The sequence below is a fragment of the Cucurbita pepo genome, chromosome LG11 (assembly GCF_002806865.2).
Source record: "Cucurbita pepo subsp. pepo cultivar mu-cu-16 chromosome LG11, ASM280686v2, whole genome shotgun sequence".
Taxonomy (NCBI): Eukaryota; Viridiplantae; Streptophyta; class Magnoliopsida; order Cucurbitales; family Cucurbitaceae; genus Cucurbita; species Cucurbita pepo.
Genome location: NC_036648.1, coordinates 2,065,720 through 2,091,717, shown reverse-complemented (window position 1 = coordinate 2,091,717; position 25,998 = coordinate 2,065,720). Strand labels below are relative to the sequence as shown.

Below are 25,998 nucleotides of genomic sequence, written 5' to 3'. Positions count from 1 at the left end.
TGATTTACTTAATTGACCTAGATCCAATGGTCTAATTTAAATTCAAACTTCACTCTATTTAAAACCATTTTATTAAAAAAAAATTGTGATATATTATTTTATTGTGATAATTATATTAAACACCGCTTTTCTTTGGGTTTCCCAAAATGCCTCATTTGAATAGAGATAGTATTTCTTGATTATAAACCTATGATCATTCCCTAAATTAGCCGATGTGGGACTTTCATCATCCAACACCTCCCCTCGAACAAACTACGCCTCTCCTTAATCGAGGCTTGACTCCTTTTCTTTTGGAGTCTTAGTCATTTTTTACTACCGAGTCTCAACTCCTTTTTCTTTTGAAGTCATTCGTTCGACATTTGAGGATTCTATTGACATAGCTAAGTTTAGAGCATGACTCTGATGCTATGACTTGTATACGTCACAAACTCATGTATTTATAAATGTGTATAATGAGGATTACACTGTAATAAAGAAATCATAGATTCTCCTTGATTCATGGTAACAAGAAAAAGTAAATCAGTAGATTATCTTACTATGTACAAAATATGATCTATTATATGTTTAACAACTAGTATCTCTTGCACGTGATCTTTTGACTTCGTTTCCTTCCTTACCTCACTTCTACTTCGGGACCCATTTTCCGAATTCCTCACCCTCGAGTACAGAGTTGTTTCTTCTCAAACCCTGTATTTGCCCTCTAACATTAAGGACCGACATTCATAGTCTACTACTTATTTTGAAGTGCTCGTTTTCAGCCAATACGAACTGTCATTTTGTAGCTAGCCTTCAAAGTACGGTTTGTTCTATCTAGTCCAAGTTTCTAAGACAATTCCCCCTGGAAAAAACGGAACGAGATCAAAGCTCTCTCTTCTGATGACAAATGGAGTTAACATCAGTAAAACTAATTTTTTGATGAGTAACTAACCGTATAGCAATAATTTGTAAGATCTAACCAAATTATACTTTGAACATAACTCAACTAGTTTCAACATATATGAGTTGATCGATAGGTCGGATATTTCAACCATACTAACCCAAATGGTTACGGTGAATAATTTAAATATTTAATTTTTTTTTTCCGAAAATACGTGTCTTAAACTAGAGTTTACTTTGACTTTGAAGCATTTTTGTTCTTTCTACGTTTAACGTTTATGCGATGGTTGTTGATTTACGCCATTAATTTGACTGAATTAATTTGACGGAAATAATAATAGACGATTTTACAATTTTGGACCAAACCAGTAACCCCAAGTCAATGGAGACCGACCGGATTGACGAAGAAAAGGACAATATGTAGAAAGAAAAACGGGGGCATTTTTGTCATTATTTTCATTTTTTCAAATCTCCGCAATCACAAATCAATCCAATAAATAAATAAATAAATATTTATTTATATAATTACACGGCTAAATTAATTAAAAAATCATTCGTCTAAAACATACCTATATATTTTCAAAATTTTCAATAATACTCCTCAATTAAAAAAAAATTAAAATGAATTTTAAAAATACTCTTAGACGGTTTTCATTTGTATATTAATTAATTTTTTTTAATAAAGAAAAAAGATATTAATATTATTTTTAAAATTTAATAAGTATTTTTTAAATATAATATTAATATAAGAATTTTTTTTATTTTTTTATTTTTTTAAATTGAAGGGTATTAATTAAATTTTTTAAAATTTAAGGGTATTTTTTAAACATTATTAAAAGTTCAAGAGTATTTTTTAAATAAAGTAGCGACTGTTTACCTCTAAAACTAACCCTTATTATATATATAAAGTTTAAGAGTATAATTGAAACTTTTGAAAGTTTATGAATATTTTTTTTAGAAAGTGAAAATTTATGAAAAATGTACGGGTGATTAATCAAATTAAAATTTTAATTACGTGATTATAATACCAACTGTTTTCTTGTTGATATAAACATAACGACAATTGATTAAGGTCAACGTACATTTGATTTAGTGATTAGAAATTTACGTCCTTATTTAAATTACCGACGTCTTTCAGCTAATTTTTAAATAATATTTAAAAATGTAAAAAATAACTCTTTTTAGTTCAACACCATGTAATATAGAATATCGAGAATTCAAACCCTTTTACATTTAATAAATCAATTATTTAAAAAATAAATATATTAGAGACTTATTAAACATAAAACCGACCGATAAGGAAAAAAGTCAAACAACTAAATTTATAATATAATTAATGAAGGAGTGGTTAAAAGTCTTTTAAAAAACAACAATAAAAAAATGTTACATTAATAAAGGAAAAAATAAAAGGCTACTTAGGTTTCATATTTTCAACTTGTAATATCAATATTATTCGACTCAAAATTAATTTGTCATTAATGCTTCCTTAGATATTTCATATTGATAATTGAATGACGTCATCATCAATTATTTTATTTGACTTTTTATTTTCATTAATTACCATGAGTTTTAATTTTTAAATATTTATTATATTAAGGCAAAAATCTAAAGTAGCCTCGTTTCCTTTATATGATTATTAATCGATTTATTAATAATCATAATTATAAAATAATTAATTATGATATTTGGCTGTTCAAGTTTTGTAAAATAATAAATTATAAAATGACATATGCAAAACAAATTATGTCGTCATATTAAGGTTTTACTAAGTTAAAAATTAATTTAGTGAAACCAAAGTTTATTAAAATTTTAGAAATTACAAAAATTACAAAACTACCCTGAAATTTATGATTTGATTAAAAAATATTAATATTAATTTAGTAAATATTTAATTTCATAGGCAATTTTAAAACCAAAAATGAGTTTTTTTAATATTAATTTTTTAAAACATAGGTTGATAAGTTTAATTTAAACAAAAATAAAAAATTAAATAGTTATTGCAATTTTGTGTTTAATAAATCGTCATTTTAATAAATATTCCATATAAATTTTATGTCTAATTAATTTAATAATTTAAAATAAAAATGTTAGAGATTTATCTCGCTTAAAAACATACATTTAAAAATATATTTTGTCAAATTTTAATAATAATTTAACGTGACAATGACATTAAAATTAAATATGCAACCGATTAAAATATATACGATAAAAAAAAATTATAAATTTAAATTAAAAAAATAGGACAGACTTTAAAACCCTATAATCATAGAGACAACCTACGCCCCTCAACCGACCAAAAATTTCGTAGGATTGCTCACTTTCCCTCATAACAATAATTGTAAAAATAACAATAATAATAATAATTTTTTTTCAACATATAAAATAAAAACAACCCATTACAAAATAATAATAAATTAAACATTTAGAAGTGATTTTAATTTTATTTTTAAATAAGATTAAAATTACTTAAATAAAAAATTATTATTTTCCAAATATTTCTTCAAAGTAAAAAAAATAATAATAATAATAAATAAATATAAAGAGAATTTATTGTTTTTTTATTTATTATTTTTGAAATAATTTACAATTTTGGAAAATTTCCTAAAATTAGGAGAAATATTTAGGCCATTGTTTATAAATAGAAAAAAAAAACATATTGGAAATTGTGGATTGAATTTTGACGGTGGGAGTGCCCTAAAGAAGAAAGTTATTCCTAAACTTTATAGTGATTTATTTTGTATAGAATAATAACATTAAATAATAATAATAAGAATAATAATTAATTCGAACTACTAGTTTCAAACAAAAATATTTATGGAAGTCTTCGTTTTTTTTTCTTGTGCCTAACATAAAGTTTATTTAATAAATTTTTAATGTCTCGTAAATTTATTGAATAATATTTATTTATTATTACTGTAAATAGAAATATTTATTTAATTTATAGGATCGAGGTCTTATAAGGACATGTTCCGAACAAAGTGAAGAACCCCGTTTGATCGGGAAATGAAGAAAGTTTTCTCCATATATATAGAAGAATATTCTTACATTTTTATTGGGATATTTTATATTTTTTAATCAAAATTATTATATTAAAAAATGGAGTGTTTTTTTTTTTTTTTTTTTTTTTNTGAACTCTACACGAGGAATTTTTTCCCCGATCTCTAAAAAAAAATAAACTGAGAATTTCACGAAGATGAAATATGAAAATAGGAGGCAGGAATATGGTCGAGGAAGCCTTCTCCAACCCAATTCAGTGGATATCTCTCTAAGTGTAATCGACATAAATTATTATATTTTTTAAAAATAAATAAAGGTTATTTTAGTCATTTTGATAACGAAAATGATGTATATTATCATATTAATTATTATTTTTAATTTTGTTATTGTTCATTTAAGTAATTTTAACGTTTATATATTTTAAAAAAATTGATATGTTGAGTTATGGAAATAATAAAAAATTAAAATTTGAAAATATGGGAAATGACGGCAGAGGCGAGAAACGCTATAAATATAGGGAGTTAGCTTAACAAATCATCAGACTACAAAGAGGAGAAGAGAGAGTGAAAATGGAAGAGCTAGAGAAGGGGAAAATGGGGAGCCGGAGCCGTAGCCGGAGCCTGAGGCAAAGAAGTGGCCGGAGCATAGAGTACGTGTTGTCCGGCGGCAGAAATTCGAGAAGGCTTAGCCATGCCGAAGAAGACGAAGAGGCTTTGCGATGGGCGGCGATAGAGAAACTTCCAACCTACGACCGATTAAGAACAAGCATCTTCAAATCCTTCGCCGAATCCGGCGAAATCGGAAGCAGCCAAGCGCAGGCGATTCTGCACAAACAAGTAGACGTTCGGAGGCTCGACATGGACGATCGGCGGATGTTCATGGAAAGTACCTTCAAGGTCGCAGAGGAAGATAACGAGAAGTTCTTGAAGAAACTTAGAGATCGAATCGATCGGTAAAGTTATTAAGAACGAAATCCTGATTCATTTTTTAGTTCGATTTTCGATTGATCTGAAATTTGATTTGTAGAGTTGGAATTAATCTGCCGATTGTTGAAGTGAGATTCGAAAACTTGACGGTACACGCCAATTGCCAAATCGGAAACAGAGCACTTCCTAGTCTTCCGAATGCGATTCGAGATGTGGTGGAATCGGCTCTGAGTCTGATTGGAATCAATTTGGCAAAGACCGCCAAATTCACCATTCTCAAAGACGTCTCCGGGATCGTCAAACCTTCTAGGTATTTTTTCTATATTTAATTTTGTTACGTTCTATTCATTTCAAGCATATGATGTAATGTAATGTAATGTTATGTTAAAATTTGTGTGCTCGACTCTGTTATCTATCTAATAGAGTAAAAAAATAAAAAAATAAAAAAATAAAAAAATATTTTTTTAATTTTATTTTTAAAGTTGTTTCATTTTTAAATATGAATTTAATATATTTTATTTTTAATATTTAATGACAAAAATAGAGTAAACATTGAACTTTAAAAGTCTAAAAAAAAAATGAAATTTAAAGATTTTATTTTAAAGTTTATTTCATTTTTAAATATGAATTTTAAAATAGTTTTTATATATGAATAATTTTTTTTTATAAATAATTTTAATTTAACGGAATTGGAAAATGAAAGGATGAGTTTGCTGCTGGGTCCCCCATCATCAGGCAAGACGACCTTACTTTTGGCGCTGGCGGGAAGGTTGGACCAAAATTTAAAGGTTTGTATTTATTCTTCCCCCCCCACCCCCNTGTATGTATATGTTGTTGGATGATGAAAGTTCCATCTCGGCTAATTTAAGGAATGATCATGAATTTATAAGTGAGGAATACTAACTCCATTAATTTTAGGTCTTTTGGGGAAGACCAAAGCAAAGTCATGAAAGCTTATGCTCAACGTCGACAATATCATACCATTTTGGAGAGTCGTGTTCGTCTAACATATGTATCTATACATACATACAAGCTAAAACAATCGAAATACTCCTAATTTTTTTTGTATTTTGTCTAAAATATATCCATAAATTTTTTTTTAAGAAAAAAAAAAACTTCAAAATAGGTTTTCGAGATTGTTAATATTTTATTTTAAAAATATTTTTAAACTTTCAATTTTAAAATACTATTTTTTTTTTTAAGTTTAGATATAAACTTAGTAATTACTGTAAATATTTACTTTTAAAAGTTTATGAGTGTTTTTGAAATATGATATTGACGGTAAATATATAATGTATGTATTCTTTTATGAACAGGTTAAGGGAGAAATTACATATAACGGAAATAAGTTAAACGAATTTGTACCTCAAAAAACGTCAGCATATATAAGCCAAAATGACATCCATGTTGGACAAATGACCGTGAAAGAGACGCTCGATTTTGCAGCACGATGTCAAGGAGTTGGTACTCGATACGGTAATAATATTAACATAATAAAATAATAATTAAATTTGATATTTAGTTAAGTAAATTTATTTAATATTTTAAAAATATGATTGGTATTATCGAGAAGCTAATTACGTGGGCATGATTTAGAATTACTGAGTGAGCTTGCAAGAAGAGAAAAGCAAGCCGGAATTTTGCCGGAGGCTGAAGTCGATCTGTTTATGAAGGTTATTATTGTCATTTCCATTTGTTATCATTCTTAATCCTTAATTATAATTTAATTAAATTTAATGATATTCTTAATCCTGAATGCGTTAGGCCACAGCAATGGAAGGAGTTGAAAGTAGTATGATTACCGATTACACCCTCAAAGTAAGTGGATTTAAATATTTTATTTTCTAAAATTAAATGAAATTTAAAATATATAAATCAAAATCATATTTTAAACTAATTTTTTATATAAGAAAATAAAACGAGTAAGTAATTAGTACCACGAGCTTTTATCTGGAAAGAATATTTCCATTTTCCACACATTTTTCTGCTAACTCGATATGTTTCATGTACGGTTTTTAGATATTAGGACTTGATGTTTGTAAGGACACTTTCGTTGGAGATGAGATGCAACGTGGCATATCTGGAGGTCAAAAAAAACGAGTAACCACAGGTCAATTTATACTTCCTTCTCGAAAATAAAAACTAAATTAATAAAAATATTCATAAATTTTTAAAAGTTAAAAAAAAAAATCTAAAATAAGCGTATATTTTTATTAATTAAGCACAAAAATAAAATAATTATAATGTAAGATAATTTAAAATTAAAAATGGAATTTCCGTACATTTATATAAATGTTGTGTATAAACAGGTGAAATAATAGTGGGTCCTACAAAAACATTATTTATGGACGAAATATCAACGGGTCTAGATAGCTCCACGACATATCAAATAGTGAAGTGCCTCCAACAGATCGTGCACCTCACGGAAGCTACGGTGGTCATGTCCTTACTACAGCCCGCTCCGGAGACGTTCGATCTTTTTGATGACATCATCCTCTTATCAGACGGTCAGATCGTGTACGAGGGCCCACGAGAACACGTACTGGAATTCTTTCAATCCTGTGGGTTCCAATGCCCGGACCGGAAGGGAACCGCCGATTTCTTACAAGAGGTAACCTCAAAGAAGGACCAAAGTCAATACTGGGCGAACAAAAGCGAGCCATACCGATTCATAACGGTTCAAGAATTCGCTAGGCGATTCAAGCGATTCCATGTGTGGAAGAGTATTGGAAACGAATTGTCAGTCCCGTACGACAAGTCGTTAGGGCACAGAGCGGCGCTGGTGTATAAAAAGTACTCAGGCCCTAAATTGGAGCTTCTGAAGGCCTGCGTCGACAAGGAATGGCTACTGATAAAGCGAAATTCGTTCATTCATATCTTCAAGATGGTTCAGCTAATCGTGGTAGGGTTTGTGGCCGCGACGGTGTTCTTCAGGACGAAAATGCATCACCGGGATGAAGTCGACGGTGCGATTTATATTGGGGCTTTGATTTTCGCGATGATGGTGAATATGTTCAATGGATATGCGGAGATGGCGCTGACGATTGTGAGGCTGCCGGTGTTCTTTAAGCAGAGGGATCTTCTGTTTCACCCGCCGTGGACTTACACCCTCCCTACTGTTCTTCTTCGGCTCCCTATCTCGGCGCTTGAATCTTTCGTTTGGGTGGTTCTCACTTATTACACCATTGGATTTGCTCCCGAACCTTCCAGGTATTCTCCTTATTTTATTTTATTTATTTATTCACTTTTGAATAGAATATTAGTAAGGATGCTGGCCCCAAAGTATTTTATTTTATTTATTTATTCACTTTTGAATAGAATATTAGTAAGGATGCTGGCCCCAAAGGGGATGGATTTGAGGGCGGTCCCACGTTAATTGTGGGAAGGAAAGAGTGCCAGCGAGTACGCTGGCCCCGATCCCCAGTTGGGGAGGAGAACAAACCACCATTTATAACCCAAGTTGGGGAGGAGAACAAACCACCATTTATAACCCAAGTAACCCAAGTTGGGGAGGAGAACAAACCACCATTTATAACCCAAGTTGGGAAGGAGAACAAACCACCATTTATAACCCAAGTTGGGAAGGAGAACAAACCACCATTTATAACCGGTGTGAAAACCTTCTAGGGGTGAATTATGATGTCCCTCATTGGTTCGGGGCGGCCCAATATTAATTTGGAAAATTAAATTATTACTTTTTCAACATTTTTGTTTAGGAAAATGTTTCACAATCTTTCTAAAAGTGTGGGGTTTCTATTTGTTCCATTTTTTCTTTTGCTTTTAATTTTGAATATAGTTAATTAATCGATTAATTAAATAATACTAATTTAACAAAATTAATATAAGTAATTATTTAGTTTCATAAATCAATAATAATTTTATTAAAATATTTACTTAATTGTTTAAAAGAATTATAAAATGAATGTGATTAATTATTTACTGAAAGTATAATATTTATAATTTTTATTTTTATTTTTATTATTATTTTTTTTGTATGTTTAAGGGATTGGTATTTTTATTAATTTAGTCTAAACTAAAATAAAATTTAAGGCATATTATTCGTAATATATTTATTAAAAAATGGAAATTTAATTGATTAAAATTATTTTAATAGAGTTAAACACATCTTAAACAAAACATCCAATTAAAATCGGTGTAAGTGAGAATCGGGTAAAGAGTGCCTTTTTTTTTCTCTCTCTGATCTGTTGGTAATATGTACGAATATTGTGGCTCTTAAACAGGTTTTTCAAGCAATTCTTGGTGATATTTCTACTCCAACTAGTGGCTTCTGGGCTCTTTAGGTTCATTGCTGGTTGCTGCAGGACCATGATAATTGCCAACACTGGAGGCTCTCTCACTCTCTTAATTGTGTTCATGCTTGGTGGTTTCACTCTTCCTAAAGGTGAATCTGTAATCCTCCTGATTGATAAAATGGAGAAACACAAACCCTTACCATATTTTCAATGCAAGAACTAAATTATGTCTCATGTATGAGCTAACGCCCCAGAGGTGTGTACTGCTGCTACAGGTGACATTCCCAATTGGTGGATTTGGGGCTACTGGATTTCACCCATGACTTATGGTTACAATGCGATTAGCGTTAACGAAATGTTCGCTCCCAGGTGGATGAACAGGCTGGTATGTCACTCTTAACGCAACATCTTCAAGCTAGTTTGTTTCGTCCTTAGTTGAGTCTTTAAGTCCAATAGTGCTATTGTCCTCTTTAGATTTTCCTTTTCGGGCTTCCCTTCAAGGTTTTTAAAATGCATATGTTAGGGAGAGGTTTCCACACCCTTATAAGGAATGTTTCGTTCCCCTCTCCAACCAACGTGGGATCTCACAATCCACCCCCTTGGAGGCTCAGCGTCCTTGCTGGCACACCATCTGGTGTCTGGCTCTGATACCATTTGTAACATCCCAAACCCACCTCTAGCAAATATTGTCTTCTTTGGGCTTTTCTCTCTGGGTTTCTCCGATCCCACATTGGTTGAAGAGGGGAACGAAGTATTCCTTATAAGAGTGTGGAAACCTCTCCGTAGCAGACACGTTTTTAAACCTTGAGGGGAAGCTCAGAAGGGAAAGCCTAAAGAGAACCATATCTGCTAGCGGTGGACTTGGGATGTTACAATACGGGATTATGATAGAGGGTTTGTGTTCGAATTCTTGTAATGTTATTTCTTTCTAACGAACACAAATTTCGATCTTTTTAGTTTAGTGGTGAAATACCATGTTAGTAATTTGAATAAATCTAGTTTGTGTATGGCTAGGATATTAAAAGTTCTTCATTTTGCAGGCTTCAGACAACAAAACCCCGTTGGGTTTGGCTGTGCTTAAGAACTTTGATATCTTCCAAGATAAAAATTGGTTTTGGATTGGAGTTGGAGCTCTTTTGGGATTCACAATCCTCTTCAATGTCCTTTTCACGCTTTCACTTATGTACCTAAACCGTAAGACTTAAGAGCATTTCTTTCAACGTGTCAAAAGCTTTTTAGTTTTGATTTGAGGGGTAGAAATCTAATTCTTTTAAAGCAACATGCAGCTCCCGGGAGGCCACAAGCGATAGTATCAGAAGAATCAACAGAAGAGTCGGAGTACGAGCAGGATGTAAAAGAACCGACTACGAGACAATCCGAGTCAAAAACAGATTCAATTACTAGATCATTATCCTCTTCTGATGGGAACAACACACGTACGAAGTAAAAAAAATTGAACGTAATATTTGTCATGCACATTCAGCTCACTTTTTCCCGAAAATCTACGCAGGAGAAATGACGATTTGGCGAATGAGCAGCAGATCTTCTGACAGTGGACGGGGTGGGGACAGAGACACTAATTCCCCTCTTAGCAATGTTGTCAACACAAGGAGAGGAATGGTTCTTCCATTCACTCCTCTTGCAATGTCCTTTGATACTGTAAATTACTATGTCGACATGCCCTCTGTAAGTCGATTTTGGACGTCTTTCAAGCTTTACCGATCTTCTTTATCGTTTCGTTGATCATTTGCTATCATAACAGGAAATGAAGAACCAAGGGGTCAAAGATAATAGACTTCAACTACTTCGTGAAGTCACTGGTGCTTTTAGGCCTGGTGTCCTCACTGCACTGATGGGTGTTAGTGGGGCTGGAAAGACAACTCTGATGGATGTTCTAGCCGGGAGGAAAACAGGCGGCTATATTGAAGGTGATATCAAAATTTCAGGATTTCCCAAGAAACAAGAAACATTTGCAAGAATTTCTGGATATTGTGAACAAAATGATATCCACTCTCCTCAAGTTACGGTTCGAGAATCCTTGATTTACTCGGCTTTCTTAAGGCTCCCTAAAGACGTTAGCAAGAAGGACAAGATGGTGAGAGCATTAGTTTATGTTAACTTTTCTGATGAACAACACGTAACCCGAATACGCTAAAGTTCGTTCTGACTAATTTCTTAGGCTTTTGTGGATGAAGTGATGGAACTGGTGGAGCTAAAAAATCTTAGTGATGCCATAGTAGGGCTGCCTGGCATTACAGGACTGTCTACCGAGCAGAGAAAGAGGTTAACAATTGCAGTCGAGCTTGTTGCTAATCCTTCAATCATTTTTATGGATGAACCGACTTCAGGACTCGATGCAAGAGCAGCTGCCATTGTAATGAGAACGGTTCGGAATACGGTGGATACTGGTAGAACTGTTGTGTGTACAATTCACCAACCTAGCATTGATATATTTGAAGCCTTTGATGAGGTAAATTCGTTCCCTTTCTTTTGCTGCTATATTTGTCTATGTCTGTTTTATGATACTGAAACAAGCGATTTCGGCGTAGCTACTTTTGATGAAAAGGGGAGGACAAGTGATCTACTTTGGACCTCTCGGTCACAATTCTAAGAAGCTAATCGAATATTTTGAGGTAATTCTTGGTGTATGAAACACTTGCATTTTTACCAAAACTGTGATATTCCGTATTGGTTAGGGAGGAGAACGAAACACCCTTACCTAGTAGACGTGTTTTAAAGCCTTGAGGTGAAGCCCGAAAGGGAAAATCCAAAGAGGATAATATCTGCTAGCGGTGGGCCTGGGCCGTTATAAATGGTATCAGAGCCAGACACCGGGCGATGTGCCAGCGAGGAGGCTATTCCTCGAAGGGTGGTAGACATGAGGCGGTGTGCCAGTAAGGACGTTGGGCCCCGAAGGGGGGTGAATTTGGTTGGGGTCCCACATCGATTGGAGAAAAGAACGAGTGCTAGCGAAGACGCTGGGCCCTGAAGGGGAGTGGATTGTGATATCCCACATTGGTTGGGGGAGGAGAACGAAACACCCTTTACAAGGGTGTGGAAACCTTTCTCTAGCAGATGCGTTTTAAAGCCTTGAGGGGAAGCCCGCCCGAAAGGGAAAGCCCAAAGAGGACAATATTTATTAGCGGTGGGCCTAGGCCATTACAAAAACCGAGAATCAATTGACTTATTTTGGACTCGCTCGTTGCAGGCTGTTCCGGGAGTGCCAAAAATTAAGGAAAAGTACAATCCGGCTGCCTGGATGCTGGAGGTTACCTCAGTAGCAGCTGAAGTTCAGCTTAAAATGGACTTCGCTGAACATTACAGGGCATCATCTTTATATCAGTGAGTCAAGATTCATGCAAATTATAAATTGTGGTTACTAAAAGTTAGAGGTTTAAGCTGATAAATATGGATTATGGCTAATAAACAGGCGAAATAAGGCATTAGTAAAAGAGTTAAGCACACCACCACCAGGATCAGTAGACCTCTATTTTGCTACTCAATACTCCCAAACCATGTGGGGGCAGTTCAAATCTTGCCTGTGGAAGCAGTCATGGACGTACTGGAGAAGTCCTGATTACAACCTTGTTAGGTTTTTTTTCACTTTAGCTGCTTCCCTTATGTTGGGAACCATTTTCTGGAAAGTTAGCTCCAAAATGTACGTGTTTCCATAAACTACTTGTTAGAACTATGCTTTCCTGTTCATAATACTGATATTTGTTTGGTGTTTTTCATTCTAAACTTGGCTTAGGGATGGAGTACAGGATCTAAACACGATTATTGGGGCAATGTATTCTTCTGTCTTGTTTATTGGAGTGAACAACTGCTCTACCGTACTGCCAGTAGTCGCTACCGAAAGAACCGTGTTTTATCGAGAGAGAGCTGCGGGGATGTATTCTGCATTACCTTATGCCCTTGCTCAGGTATGCTGATGGCTTCCAATATATATCAAGTTTACTCTGTAACAGCCCAAACCCAAGCCCACCGCTAGCAGATATTGTTATGTCTTCTTTGGGATTGCCCTTTTAAGCTTCCTCTCGAGGTTTTTAAGATGCGTTTGCTAGGGCAAGGTTTCCACACCTTTGTAGAGAATGCTTCGTTCTCCTCCCCAATTGATGTGAGATCTCATGATCCACCTCTCTTTGGGGCCCAGCGTCCATGCTAGCATTCGTTCCCTTCTCCAATCGACGTGGGACCCCCCAATCCACCCCCTTTTGGGGCCCAGCGTCCTTGCTGACACACCGCCTCGTGTCCACCACCCTTCGGGACTCAGCCTCCTCACTAGCACATCGCCTTCTGATGTCATTTGTAACAGCCCAAGTCCACCGCTAGTAGATATTGTCCTCTTTAGGCTTTCCCTCAAGGTTTTTAAAATGTGTTTGCTAGGGCGAGAATTCCACACCCTTATAAAGAATGCTTCGTTCTCCTTCTCAACCGATGCGAGATCTCACAATTCCCCCCCTCTTTGGGGCCCAGTGTTCTCGCTGGCACTCGTTCCTTTATCCAATCGATGTGGGACCCCTATCCACCTCCCTTTAGGGCCCAACGACCTTGCTGGCACACTGCCTCATGTCCACCCCCTCTTCAGGGCTCAGCCTTCTTGCTGGCACATCACCCGATGTCTGGCTCTGATACCATTTGTACCAGCCCAATCCCACCGCTAGTAGATATTGTTCTTTTTGGGCTTTACCTTTTGGGCTTCCCCTCAAGGTTTTTAAAATGCATCTGCTAGGGATAGGTTTCCACACCCTTATAAAGAATGTTTCGTTCTTCTCTTCAACCGATGTGAGATCACACACATTCTCTCAAGTGATGAATACATAACTCTCAATGTTCTTTCAATGCAGGTGATAATCGAAATACCATATGTCTTCGTCCAGACGGTTTACTATACTCTCATCGTATATGCAATGGTTGACTTTGAGTGGACAGCTGCAAAATTCTTCTGGTTCTTCTTTGTCAACTTCTTTACTTTCCTCTACTTCACATATTATGGCATGATGACAGTTTCTGTCTCACCAAACCACCAAGTTGCCTCCATTTTAGCAGGAGCTTTCTATACACTCTTCGTTCTCTTCTCTGGCTTCTGCATCCCAAGACCAGTGAGTATATTTCTATTTTATAAACACAATTATGAAGAACTAAATTTAAACTTTTTAAACAATTAGAACTTGGAAGAACACCCAATTCATTCATGCTTTCTGATGCTCTTGAAATTTCAGAAAATCCCAAAATGGTGGATATGGTATTACTGGATTTGCCCATTGTCATGGACTGTATATGGGATGATTGCATCCCAGTATGGTGATGTAGAGACTCTTATCAAAGTGCCTGGAGCAAAAGACACAACAGTCAAATCATATATTCAAGACTATTATGGGTACCACTCAGATTTTATGGGCCCTGTGGCTGCAGTTCTGGTGGGCTTCACAGTCGTCTTTGCCCTTCTCTATGCACGGTGCATTAAGACGATGAACTTCCAAACGAGATAGGTACGTTCATACGTTCGCATTCATACATTCATCATCATTAACATTATTATTTAGGGTTGTGTCATTCTGAAAACTATAGAGACCTCATGCATATTGTGTGTTTATATACATTGGGTTACTTCTCCATTTATGATGATGAGTACGAACTCGTACACTGTGATGATGATGGTGATCATGTCTTGCATAACATTCGAGGATTTGTTGACCTTTGGACGTCCTACTACGGACAACTAACCTGACTATGATGAGTTCAGTGGGTGAGAAATACGAATGTCACAGCTTTAGTCTCTTTATGGCTGCCATTTTGATTCAGGTCAGGCTGTTTATGGAGTGAGATGAACAAGTTAGAGTAATGTTTGAGCTGAAACAAAAGGGTCATTTATAGAAACAGTGTATGAGAAAATTTGGAGGGGATATCAATCTTCTAGTCTTGGCTTCATCTTTGGCTATCAAAATTTCATGAATTATGGCTCTTTGTTGCTCCATTTTCCTCTGTTCAATCATTGGTATCGTTGAAATGGCCGTGTTGCTTATAAAAAGGGTTTGAAAAATGGTTTCATTTGATCAGATCTGCCTGCTGAAAGATGGTGCTGCTGCTGCTGCTGACTACAATGCTCAATGGGCCACGGAGAATTCTGTCTCTCAATGTTGGGAGAGGAATATTCCAAATTGGCTGCAAGAATTAGTCAATATTCAAAGGCCTTTCCTCGTCGTTAATTAATTAATTTGAACGTAGTTTAATGAATATGTTCTTGATCGGTTTAAGTTTATATCAGTATCAAGAAAGTTGTTTCCGTCGTATGGTTCAATTTTCCATCTTGCATTAGACAAATAGGGAGCTAGGAATATAATACTACGAGGTGGAATTCACTTATTTCCATATAAGGTAAGCATCCGAGTACTTTAAGTACTAATTTAATAAAATATTTGGAATCATTGTACTTAAAGTATAAGATGTAATTATAAGGGTAAAAAAGACTTTTAACTCAATTGTAATTATGAACTACTCAGGAAGTATTGACTTATTTGTAATGATTGATTTTAACTTATTTGTAATGATTATATCAATGAACACAATTTATCATAGAATATGTTTGAAACTTTAGGTGTATAATTGAGTGTATTGCCAATAACGGATGAAATTGAATGATTAATTACTAGCTTGTAAATTAATTTAGTTGAATTTTTTTTAAAACGCGTAAATAAATATTTGATATATTAAATATAAAAGGAGAAATATATTTAATTAGAAGTATTCAATATATTAAATGTTATAGGGAAATATATTTATAATATTTGATATAGATATATTAAATTTTGAATAATATAATAATTTATAATATAAGCATTATATTTTCAATAAATTTTAAATTTAATCATTCAAAATTAAGTTTTATTAAAATTATAAATAGTAATAATAATAATTTTTATGTAAGAAAAATGTAATTAAAAAATTGCAATAAAAAAAAGAAATAAATTATTTTGCTTTTATTCTACNACGAAAATAATGGGGTGAGGTGGGGCCCAGTGGAGTCCTGTTTCTGCCCATCGTCTTCTTAAAACTTGAGATTTAAGACTTTAAAGAGAAATGATTAAGGGTGGGGCCCACGTGAGTATTTTGCAACAAGTGGGCCCCACCGATTAATAATTGCTTCTCCCTATGTGACTATGACTCTCCAAAATTTTATTTATTTATTTATTTATTTGTTTATTTTTAATTAAAAAATAATAAATAAATATAAATATAAATATAAAAAAAACACTCCTCACTCTCTCGGTCACTCACTTCTACGGCCTCCGTTTATTCTTGAAAAAATGGAATAAAAATTATAATATTTTATTTTTATAAATATTAATAATATAAAACAACAAAAAATAAGAAAATTTCAACAAAAAAAAAAANAAGAAAAAGAAAAAGGAAAAATAGCGATAAATTTACACGGAGCGGAGATCAGGGTTTCTTCTTCCTTCTCCCGTTTCTCCATGCTTCTCTCTCCACCTTTAATCTCAGGTTTGCCTTCGATTCATCCTTCTTCTTCTTCTTCTTCTTCTTCTTCTTCTTCTTCTTCAATTGGATTGGATTCGATTTTTTTTTCTTTTTTTCTTTTGGTGCCCTTGATTTTAGTTTTCTACTTCCCTCGGCTTTAAGGTATTTGTTTGATCGTTTCTCCTTTTCTTCCTTTCTTGACATCTATGTGTTCTTGTTCCTGATTTTTGTGTTGTTTTCTGAATTAGGTTTGTTTTGTGGTGGTGGTTTTAGATTGATTATTGGTATGGAGCTCGTATATGGGAGGTTTTTTTGGCTGATTGATTTATGTAAATTCTGGTTTATTGTTTCTATGTTTTTTTATTATTGTTTACTTGCACGGTATGCTGGCGATTTCTTTTCGTGTTTGATTGTTTTGGAGTTCAGTTTATTTGGTGTTTTATTTCGACTTTGGATTTAACATTCCGATTTCTTTGGTGTTTGTTCTTTTATTTTTGCAGTTCTTTTTTAGAGGGCACCGTGATTTAGTAGTTTGTTGAAGAGATTGTAGATGTTGGGGTTTTGATGACGGGAAAGTAATCTTGTTTGATTCGGGGTGCTTGTGTGCTCTTTGGAAGGAGGGGTGCGGCGCAGAATTGAATCAAGCGGGCCGATGGAAAAGGAGGTTTTGGTTCCGATTAGGGAAAATGTGGCTGATGAAGCTTTAATGTTCGACCACATAAATATGGAAATCAAAACTGAGGAGGATGGAATCGATATTCCGAAGAGCGATGTTTATGCTCCTGCATCAGAGAAAGGCGAGGGAAGTAGTGTTGTATTCTCTAGAGAAGGACCTCTTGTGAAGAAAGAGTCGGTTCTAGCTTTTGGTTGTAATTCCAATGAACAGAGTCCCAAATCCATGCTTGTTGTGACAGATTTTAAGCAGGGAAAGAAGGGGAAGTCCGGTCATGAAAAGAAACTTAGCAGACAAGACAGATTCGAGTTGGGTCGGTTGTTTCAGGGTGCTGTAAGCTCACATGATTGGGAGCTTGCAGACAGTTTGATCGCGTTGGCAGATCATCAGACGCTTAATGATGCTTTGTGTATCACCTTGGATTCAATCTGGTTTTTGAGCACCCAGCAAGAGCTAAACGGCATAACTGGGTTAATTAAGAACATCATTGTGAGCGGAGCGTATGATTTTACAAGAGCAGCTCTACGGACCTCATTTCTGGCTTCGTGCGTCTCTGCCTGCCAGAGTCGAACAATGAGTCTTGCGGATACTGTAACTGTAATGGCACAAAGGTGAAGTTAAGATCTTATTACTACATGAGTTGTTTTAATCACAATAAAAACAAATTGGCCCCTTAATATTTCATTGTGTTTCATGTTGAATCTTAAACACTAACTATTTAAGTTCTCATTATGCTCTACTTCCAACGACTTGTGAGAAGTTAGAAAATTTTGATATCTTTCGTTTGGTTTCCTTGAATTAGCTTACTTATAACTATATATGTGGAAATAACTAAACTATGCGAGTCTCGGTTCTGTTACGATGGGGGTGTGCTCTTAATGTTTTTGGCATGACAAGATACATTTTCTTCTTTGTAGTCTAGTACAAATTTTATAATTTCCATCATTTTTATCTTCCTCAATACTAGTTTTTCATTTTCTTAACTCCTGCTGGTGAGTTCGATCTCGACTGTCCTTTAACCAAAATGTCTATAATGTGGGGCAACGAGCCAATAAGTTTTTACCCGGCACGTTGGACATGTTCTTACGTTTGACATTTCATTAATTGCAGGTTGCGTGAGCGTCTCCAAGAATGCAATGGAGATGAGGTCTTAAAAGCAGAGGCTGGTACAAAGGTTCAAAAGTTTACCGAGTGGGCTCTGAAATGCATAGGTTTTCATTCTGGATGCCAAGGAAATAAGGACCGAGTGACTCAGAGCTCGGCTGCCGAGATCCAACTTCAGTTATCCGCTTTCAAGATGTTCCTAGATTTTGCTGGCAATCAACTTACTGGAAAAGATTTCACGGAGGCCTTTGATGCTGCTTGTTTCCCACTCACTCTCTTTTCTAGTTCATTTGATCCTGGATGGGCAACCGGAATATCAGCAACCGCAATCCAAGGCTTATTGTGTTTGCTGGTGGAGGGTGGGGCTGACAATGTTAACCAGTGCTTCCTTGAAGCTTCTCGTTTCGGAAGCACAGAACTCGTGCGCATTTTATTACAGGTACAGTAAATGATGTTCATATCAGCTACTTATTTCTTGAGAAATATCTGATTTGGTGGAGTTGATAGTGAGCATAATGAAATTACTTTCAAGTCTTTCTTCATACAATTGTTTCACTCGATTGATATTCTTCATGTACTTTTTGTAGCCTTAGTTTTTTTTACATTAATATTAAGTTTTATCTAAAGTTGGTCTATATTTTTCTACTGCAAATTTGGTGATTGATACAAACATATTTGTTGAATATCTGTAAGAACGTCCGAGAATCTCTCGTACGTCATCTCTTTCGGTTTCACCTTTACATGAATTGGAATGTGTAAAGGGGATTTACACTCATCTCTTCCTGTTTTTTATGATTTGTGGAATGTGTCTGTAGATTGCCCAAAGGAACAGCTTGGACGTTGATGTTGACCTGGCTTTGGGCTTTGCTTCTCACTACTGTAAGATCGGTACAATGGAGTGCTTGGTGGAAGAGGGTAACGCCATAGCTTTTTTGGGTCCTTTGATGAGAGCAGCTGAAAGGGGATGTTTACCGGTTGTCGAGTGGTTTGTGAAAAGAGGTTGTCAGGACATGGAACTCTGCCTCGCCCTAACAGCAGCCACGTCTAGCAGCCAAATTAACGTCGCTGCGTATCTTCTTCCCCACGTGCCTCAACACGTGCTCGCTGCTCTCAGCATTGAAATTCTAAAGGCTGCTGGGGAACGGAGTAGCGGTTCTCTTGATGGTGTGGAGTTTCTCCTTCATTCCAACTTTCTTGGTGATCCTTCTGCAACATATGCTGTTGCAGACAGTATCTCGAAGTCGAGTGACGAGTCTGTTGCTCCGGAGCTTAGGGAGTTTCTTCGGGAGCACTGGTCGGAGGCGGCTTACTTGGACGGGTTGAGACAAGGTCGAGAAAATTACTTGAACTTTATGCGGATTTTGAGGTGGGGTGGATCTCCAATTTCGTTGAGGGATATTCCACCACCCTTGAGGGTTGCAATAGCTTACCTACCGCTGTATAGGGAATGTGTAAAAGTGGATGGATACTTGTTTTCGCAAAAGCTGAGGGGGCAGCTGGTCGAAGCTGCTACGAGGCTTGGTGGTGGTGGTGGTGGTGGTGGTGGTGTGTTAGAAGGGGTAAGCAAAGGTAGGGAGCTCATGGCTGTTTTGGAGCATTATCTTCCTCCATTTTTGCTTCACAAGTTAAATGCTACTTAGCAAGACTTTTCGAATTGCATCTTTCATCGCCCTCCCGTTTAAATGATAAATAAAAAAAGGAACAAGAACGAAGCAATGAACGAGATAGAGAATGAGAAAGATAGCACTGTGATATGTGTGATCGATATTCAATTTAACGGGATAGCACGAAGCACTTGCGGTTTGCCTATTTTTCTTTCTAGCCTTCGTGGTTGACTACCTGGCTACTTTCGAGATAGGTGCACTATTTCGAATGGATGGTTCGTCGTCATATCTTATGTTGACTCATGCACATGATGCTATGTAATGTAAGACATGGCGCAACCGTTATTAGAAGGTTCAATCGGAACGATGTGTACATTATTGGTATATATCATGTTTTGTTCTCTGCTTATGTGGATTAATGATACGGAGGAAGCTTAATATCGGGTCATTAGTATCGACACCCATCATGTACCTAGTGTACTTGTCTTGGATTTGGTCGAAGCTAGTTCAGAGGCCAATAAGAATGTTTTGTTCTTTTTTATCTCTTGCTTTAATAATGAAACTCATGGTTGTGATCATTTCATATTCCCAGATGCACAAAGCGTGTTTGAATTTGCTTTGGATCTATAAAAGGAAAAATCAACCCAAATAATGGAAGTCTCAGAGGTGCCTTTATTGAAGAGTTATTTCGATGATTTTACACTATTAAATGTACGAGAAATTGAAAGACTCGAAAGGAGGGAACCATATTGTAGAGGCTACCATAGAACGTTCATAGTTAATTTATAACTGAGTAACGAGGCCTCTTCGGTAATATAATCTTTGTTCGTTGCGCATTGCAAACCACACAATGCCACAAGTGAACGCCCCCATGTCTTTTATTCTAACATAGAACTTAAAAAGACAATGCTGAACAAAGAAATTTTGAGAATTGAAATCATGAGAACTTACACTCCTTCCTCTCGAGCAGTTCCAGCTGACTTCTGCCTGAGACATCATGTGGCTTTTAGCAATTTGATGAAGCATTCCACCATTAGCAAAGACAACAGAGAAATCACAAGACTGAAAACCCGCAATGTGGAAAACGTTAGATCCTGTTTCTCGACTACTTCAGGTCGTACTCGAACAACGATGCCAGCTCCATCTGCAGGAAAAGTGAAATTGGCCAATGAATACACAAGAGTTTCAATAAAAGAATGGTGGAATGAATATTAGGTACAAAAATAGTTTGGAAATAGTCGATTGCACAATAACCAACCAAACTATGATGCTTATAACAAACAATTAATGATCCAAACAAATTGATGCTAATGGAGAAACGTGAATATAAGCATCTTTGGATTGTGGCATGTTTTCCCGTCTCTAAACCAAGTTATCTTCCTTGCAATATTTGCTAAAGGAAGATCACCCCAAGGAGTGTGCTGCGGTTCCCATGGATAGGGATGGAGACGGGAAGTTACAATATCGCTTCAGTGATGTTGTTTGCATGAAGCCATGGATGCAGATATGAGACATCCATGGATATGGATACAGACAAATGAAATATGATTACATGTTCTATTGTAGAGTATGCATTTTTTACCCTGATAAGAGCATTCAAAATGGATTACAAAAGAAAAAGTCACTTCTCAGAAGCCAAGAAAAGCCACTAAATATTATAAGTCATGCAAAATCTTATAAGATTGAAATATAAACATATATACATACATGAAAATAACAAATTCAACGTTTTTTATCCATATATTGTAAATTTTTTCCCATATATTTTTGCTCTTAAACAACTTACAGCAGTCAAAGCACCCTCAGAACCCTTATTTCCATGTTTACCACCAGCTCGATTGAAAGCCTTGAGACAGGAGAAAGAAAAAAGGTGGCAATAAGTAGATAATGATCAGAAATCATGCAGCTCCATAGAAAACAATTCTCTAGGTAAAATACTTGTTAACAGTCAGTTTAGGATCATATTTACCTGGTCCAAGTTGTCACAAGTCAAGACACTAAATACGCATGGAACTCCTGCATAGGCATCAGAAAAATCGCTTAAGTTTCATCTGGCGTCAACTAAACGATGAAGAAAGTGTAGAATTAAGATGGTAACGTTGATATGAATGGTACTAAAAAGATGGTTACAGAGATTACTTGCATTGCTGTTATCAACACTTCAACAGGTCTATCAATAAATTTCAAAACATGTTTACACACATAAAGGGTAAAAGATGATCCTCATATCAGTTATACAAGAACAAGAACATAGTTATAGCTCCCAAGAACATAACCTAAAACCATTATTGTTCTCAATCGAACTATTACCATTGCCTATATTGAAATGCTTTAAAAGAGGCGTTGCTCCTCGGAAATATTACCTATAATCCAACCATTCCATAAAAAAATGAAATACTTCGACTGATGACAATGGCCTTTGACGTTATAAAATCAAATTAATTATAAGAATTGCATAAGCGTCCAATTGAGGGAGAAATATAAGCTTTAATTGGAGACACCATTTTCCTTTTTTAATAAAGAACTAAGAATGTGCATGTCATGGCACAATTTATATTCATCTGTATCTATAACAACCAGATTCTTCTTGTCCTTTTCATACCCTGAAATTCCTTAAAGTCAACTTCACTGCAATATTTTAGTATTTAGAATCATATATGCTCTTAAATGTCTCAAGATATGATGGTCCCTAAATTCTTGAACATATCAATTGGATTCAAAAGCCTTAACCACCATGCTTAATGCTCAACCATTGAGATTGAACTTGCAAAAGGTAAACAGAACAAAAATTGGCCAGAAAAACTCAAATTAACAGGGTAAAAGAATATAAAATTCTACTAAACTCAAGAAAAAAAATAAGCCAACCTGATTTTAATCCCGCAGAAAGTACTCCGGATGCAGAAGAGCTTACAACGGCATCATAGTGGGATGTGTCACCTCTAATCTATCATAAACAAGTAGTTCGTGATATTAATAAGTGCACCCAAGACTAGATATATTAAAGGACTAGATATGTGTTACAGGAAAGCATACCACAGCTCCAATGCATAAGACAGCATGGTACTTTCCAGATGTCCCAAGCCTTTCAGCTACCACAGGAATATCAAAGCTCCCCGGAACCCAGACAACCTGATATGAAAGCGATGTAAATAATAAATTCAACATGTCAAGCAAAGTTAACGCTGCATGCCAACTAGTAGAGGTCAAATACACGTTCTCTCTCGATGCAAATCTGACGAAAGTTCTATGTTCTGCTTTCCTCTGTCGATCAAATTCATTCATCCTACTATACTTAAACCCATAATATCTAGTTAAATTTGTTTACTTACTCACATGACATACATGAGAATCTAGTTCCAATGTTTTTAAAGGATAAAGGCAGCCTTAAAACTTTTCCTTAGAAGAGGCGAGGCACAAGCCTCAAATCTAATTAAAGACATTTACAAATCCTATATTGGTAGGACCAAGTATAGCTAAACATAATATTAATATAAGGGTTTATAAAAAAAAAAATCACCCCGGTAGATAGCCACTTCAACAAAAATTCTAAAATGATAACTTTAACATTACTACTAATATCAGTAATAGAATTGGGTTAGACTACAAACTTTTGGCTTCAGTGTTCTTAAAGTCGCAATAGTAAAAGTAGAAATGTTCAAATTATCACACAGCTCAAACCTTTATGTTTTGTAAGAAAGAGGTAAATTAAGATTGTTCTTCTAATCAATACTTAAGGCCAAGCGACTTTAATCCTCCATGCGTTTTCATTTCACAGAGGCGCGCGCCTCTTATGGTTCAAAGAAGGCATAAGTTTTGAGGCTAAAATGTATGAGTCTTGCCTCACCTCGAGGTGTAAACTTCATTAGTCTTTTAAAGCATTGGTAAACACATTTATTCACACACTCGCTCTGCTCATATGCCTAATGGAGCGACTTTCGCAATTTGTATATTGAAACGCTTACATCAATATCCTCATCTTGAACTGAATAACTTTTGAATGTAGACAAAGCTCCCTCAAGCATTGGCCTTGTCACAATTTCGTTAAACCGCCCCACAACCTTCATCAAAGCAAAAAGAAGTATTCAATAATGACAAACCAATCAACGGGATATGCAAGCAAGAAAAACCATCGATTTCATGGTTAAATCTTACTAGTCCATCGTCAAAAAATGACAAGGGGGAAAAAATCAGTTTAGATTCATGATAACAGAATTCGCTCGGAAGGCTGCAGCGAAAAGGCTTGTAAGAATTTCAGATTTATACATCATAAGAATACACGACCATGCTTTGAATTCATTGTAGCCAAGCCAAGAGATTACTCATTGTCGCAGCCACAAATGTGACTACCACCTTTGAATTGGTTGCAAGCAACAAATCAAAAGAATGCTTCTTAGAAGCGAATAATTTCTAAGACGAGACAGCAACATGTAGAAGCATGTTTCTCAACTAGACTATACCTTTTTAGGTAGACGATAAGAAAAAACCACTTCAGACGCCGAGACCTCACAAGTACAAAATTATTAACAAAAATACCTAAAGAGGAACCTCAAGAACGAACAATCAGAACTTCCAGAATCAAAAGAATAAGAAGACGAAAAGAAAANCCACCAGCTTTGGCAAGAGAGCCGACGATGTGGCGAACGGCGGCCGTCTGCACAAAAGAGCAACGGTGATCCTTTCTCGGAAAGGCATCATTAGCAAGCTTCAATTGATACGAAAAGGAGAGGCGATGTGATTTTGCAGGAACTGGCCCCTGAAATTGAAGTTGAGTGCGATTGAAGATGGAATCGGAAAATCCGAGCGTCGGATTTCGACAATGAACCAGGCCCTGAGCCGGAGCCGTAAATGAGGCGGCCATTATCAACCCGAAAGAAGCAACACGACGACGACGAAGATGAATAGTGCGCGATTCTGAATCAGAGAGATGCTTATATACTCACTTCTTTATTACGTTTCATCTCAAATAATAACCAAAATTATTAACAATAATAATTTATCTTAAAAAAATACTATAAATTCTTTAAAAAAAATTATAATATTTTTAAATTAAAAAATTCAAAAAAGATAAAAATAAAATAAATAAAAAAAATCACCATTTGTTACAAAATTACATTAATATTAAACTTTCTAAGGTTTAATAAAAATCTTTAATTTTTTTAAATTAAATAATTTTTAACTTTAATAAATTAATAATACCTTTCAATTTTTTGAAAAGTCAAAAATACCCTCGTCGTTAGTATTATTTTCAAATTTTATAAATAAAAATTTTAAAATATCTTACTATACAACGAAAACTATTACGAGCCTTTCGTAATTTTTAAATTTTTTAATATTACATTTGAAAATTCATAAATATTTTTTAAACGTGTTTTTAATATTAAATATATATTTTTTAAAAGTTCCGAAAAATTGTATTAATGAAATTTTTTAAAATTATTTTTTTTAAAAAAGTAAGAAACGTCATCGATTTTAGAAAAAAGAATCTTTTTGGTGGAGAATTCTAAAATGGTTTGTGTTCATAAAAAAAATTATTTCACTTAAATCAACATAATAAGGTGGCACACACGTGGCATGTAAATAGAGAAGATAAATTAATTTTGTTTAAAAAATATCTTTAAATTTAAACAAATTAAAATTATTTTTACAGTTAATTTTATATAAAAAAAAATTGATTTTTTTTTAAATAAACGAAATATTATTAAAAGTTAAAAGGATGTTTTTTAAAATCAAATACTATTATTAAAAATTTTAAAAATTTAAAGATATTTTTTAGACGAAATTTTATAAATATTTTTATTAATTTAGCCGTTAATATAATATGATTTACATGAGTGTTTATACACATTCAAATATTACACATAAAAATTAATTAATTAAAAAAATAAACAAAATTAACATTCCTTCTAGAAGGTTATATTAGGAATACTATTTTATTCCCTACAAAAAAAAAATATATATCTTATTTATAATAATATCTTATAATAACTGAAACCCAAAATTAAAAAATAAAATTATAAATTAGAAAATTATTTTATAAATCCACGTGTTAAATATCCATTGGGTAGAAGTCGATTTTGCATGAAAAA

At 34.6% G+C, this 25,998-nt stretch overlaps 3 protein-coding genes across 6 annotated transcripts; 2 read left to right on the top strand and 1 right to left on the bottom strand.

The window, feature by feature from the left end:
* The first annotated feature begins 4,430 nt into the window (after nt 1-4,430).
* Nucleotides 4,431-15,338, top strand: LOC111805590 (ABC transporter G family member 29-like). Its single transcript, XM_023690706.1, has 22 exons — nt 4,431-4,825; nt 4,900-5,109; nt 5,503-5,587; nt 6,116-6,275; nt 6,396-6,472; nt 6,564-6,617; nt 6,819-6,909; nt 7,109-8,009; nt 9,041-9,201; nt 9,328-9,437; nt 10,093-10,246; nt 10,339-10,488; nt 10,563-10,738; nt 10,815-11,147; nt 11,232-11,522; nt 11,602-11,685; nt 12,261-12,394; nt 12,483-12,710; nt 12,804-12,975; nt 13,900-14,154; nt 14,275-14,544; nt 15,113-15,338. Exons 1-21 carry the CDS (start codon nt 4,443-4,445, stop codon nt 14,542-14,544), a joined length of 4,479 nt encoding a protein of 1,492 aa, XP_023546474.1. The 5' UTR covers nt 4,431-4,442; the 3' UTR covers nt 15,113-15,338.
* Nucleotides 15,339-16,447: 1,109 nt separating this feature from the next.
* Nucleotides 16,448-20,453, top strand: LOC111805591 (ankyrin repeat protein SKIP35-like). 4 transcript variants are annotated; one of them, XM_023690710.1, is made up of 5 exons: nt 16,475-16,555; nt 16,780-16,860; nt 17,032-17,815; nt 18,315-18,747; nt 19,124-20,453. In XM_023690710.1, the coding sequence occupies exons 3-5, from the start codon at nt 17,184-17,186 to the stop codon at nt 19,946-19,948; spliced, it is 1,890 nt and encodes a 629-aa protein (XP_023546478.1). In that variant the 5' UTR covers nt 16,475-16,555; nt 16,780-16,860; nt 17,032-17,183; the 3' UTR covers nt 19,949-20,453. The 4 variants fall into 4 exon arrangements, with proteins under 4 accessions (XP_023546476.1, XP_023546478.1, XP_023546479.1 ...); XM_023690709.1 differs by lacking the exon at nt 16,475-16,555 and adding an exon at nt 16,679-16,693; XM_023690708.1 differs by lacking the exon at nt 16,780-16,860 and having other exon boundaries at nt 16,448-16,555.
* A 211-nt stretch (nt 20,454-20,664) lies between these two features.
* On the bottom strand, nt 20,665-24,857 carry LOC111805489 (6,7-dimethyl-8-ribityllumazine synthase, chloroplastic-like). The gene is made up of 9 exons (XM_023690591.1): nt 24,506-24,857; nt 24,370-24,457; nt 24,065-24,137; nt 23,875-23,970; nt 22,946-23,041; nt 22,778-22,856; nt 21,882-21,928; nt 21,699-21,758; nt 20,665-21,056 (listed from the first exon to the last, which is right to left on the bottom strand). The coding sequence occupies exons 1-9, from the start codon at nt 24,768-24,770 to the stop codon at nt 21,018-21,020; spliced, it is 843 nt and encodes a 280-aa protein (XP_023546359.1). The 5' UTR covers nt 24,771-24,857; the 3' UTR covers nt 20,665-21,017.
* Nucleotides 24,858-25,998: the final 1,141 nt, after the last annotated feature.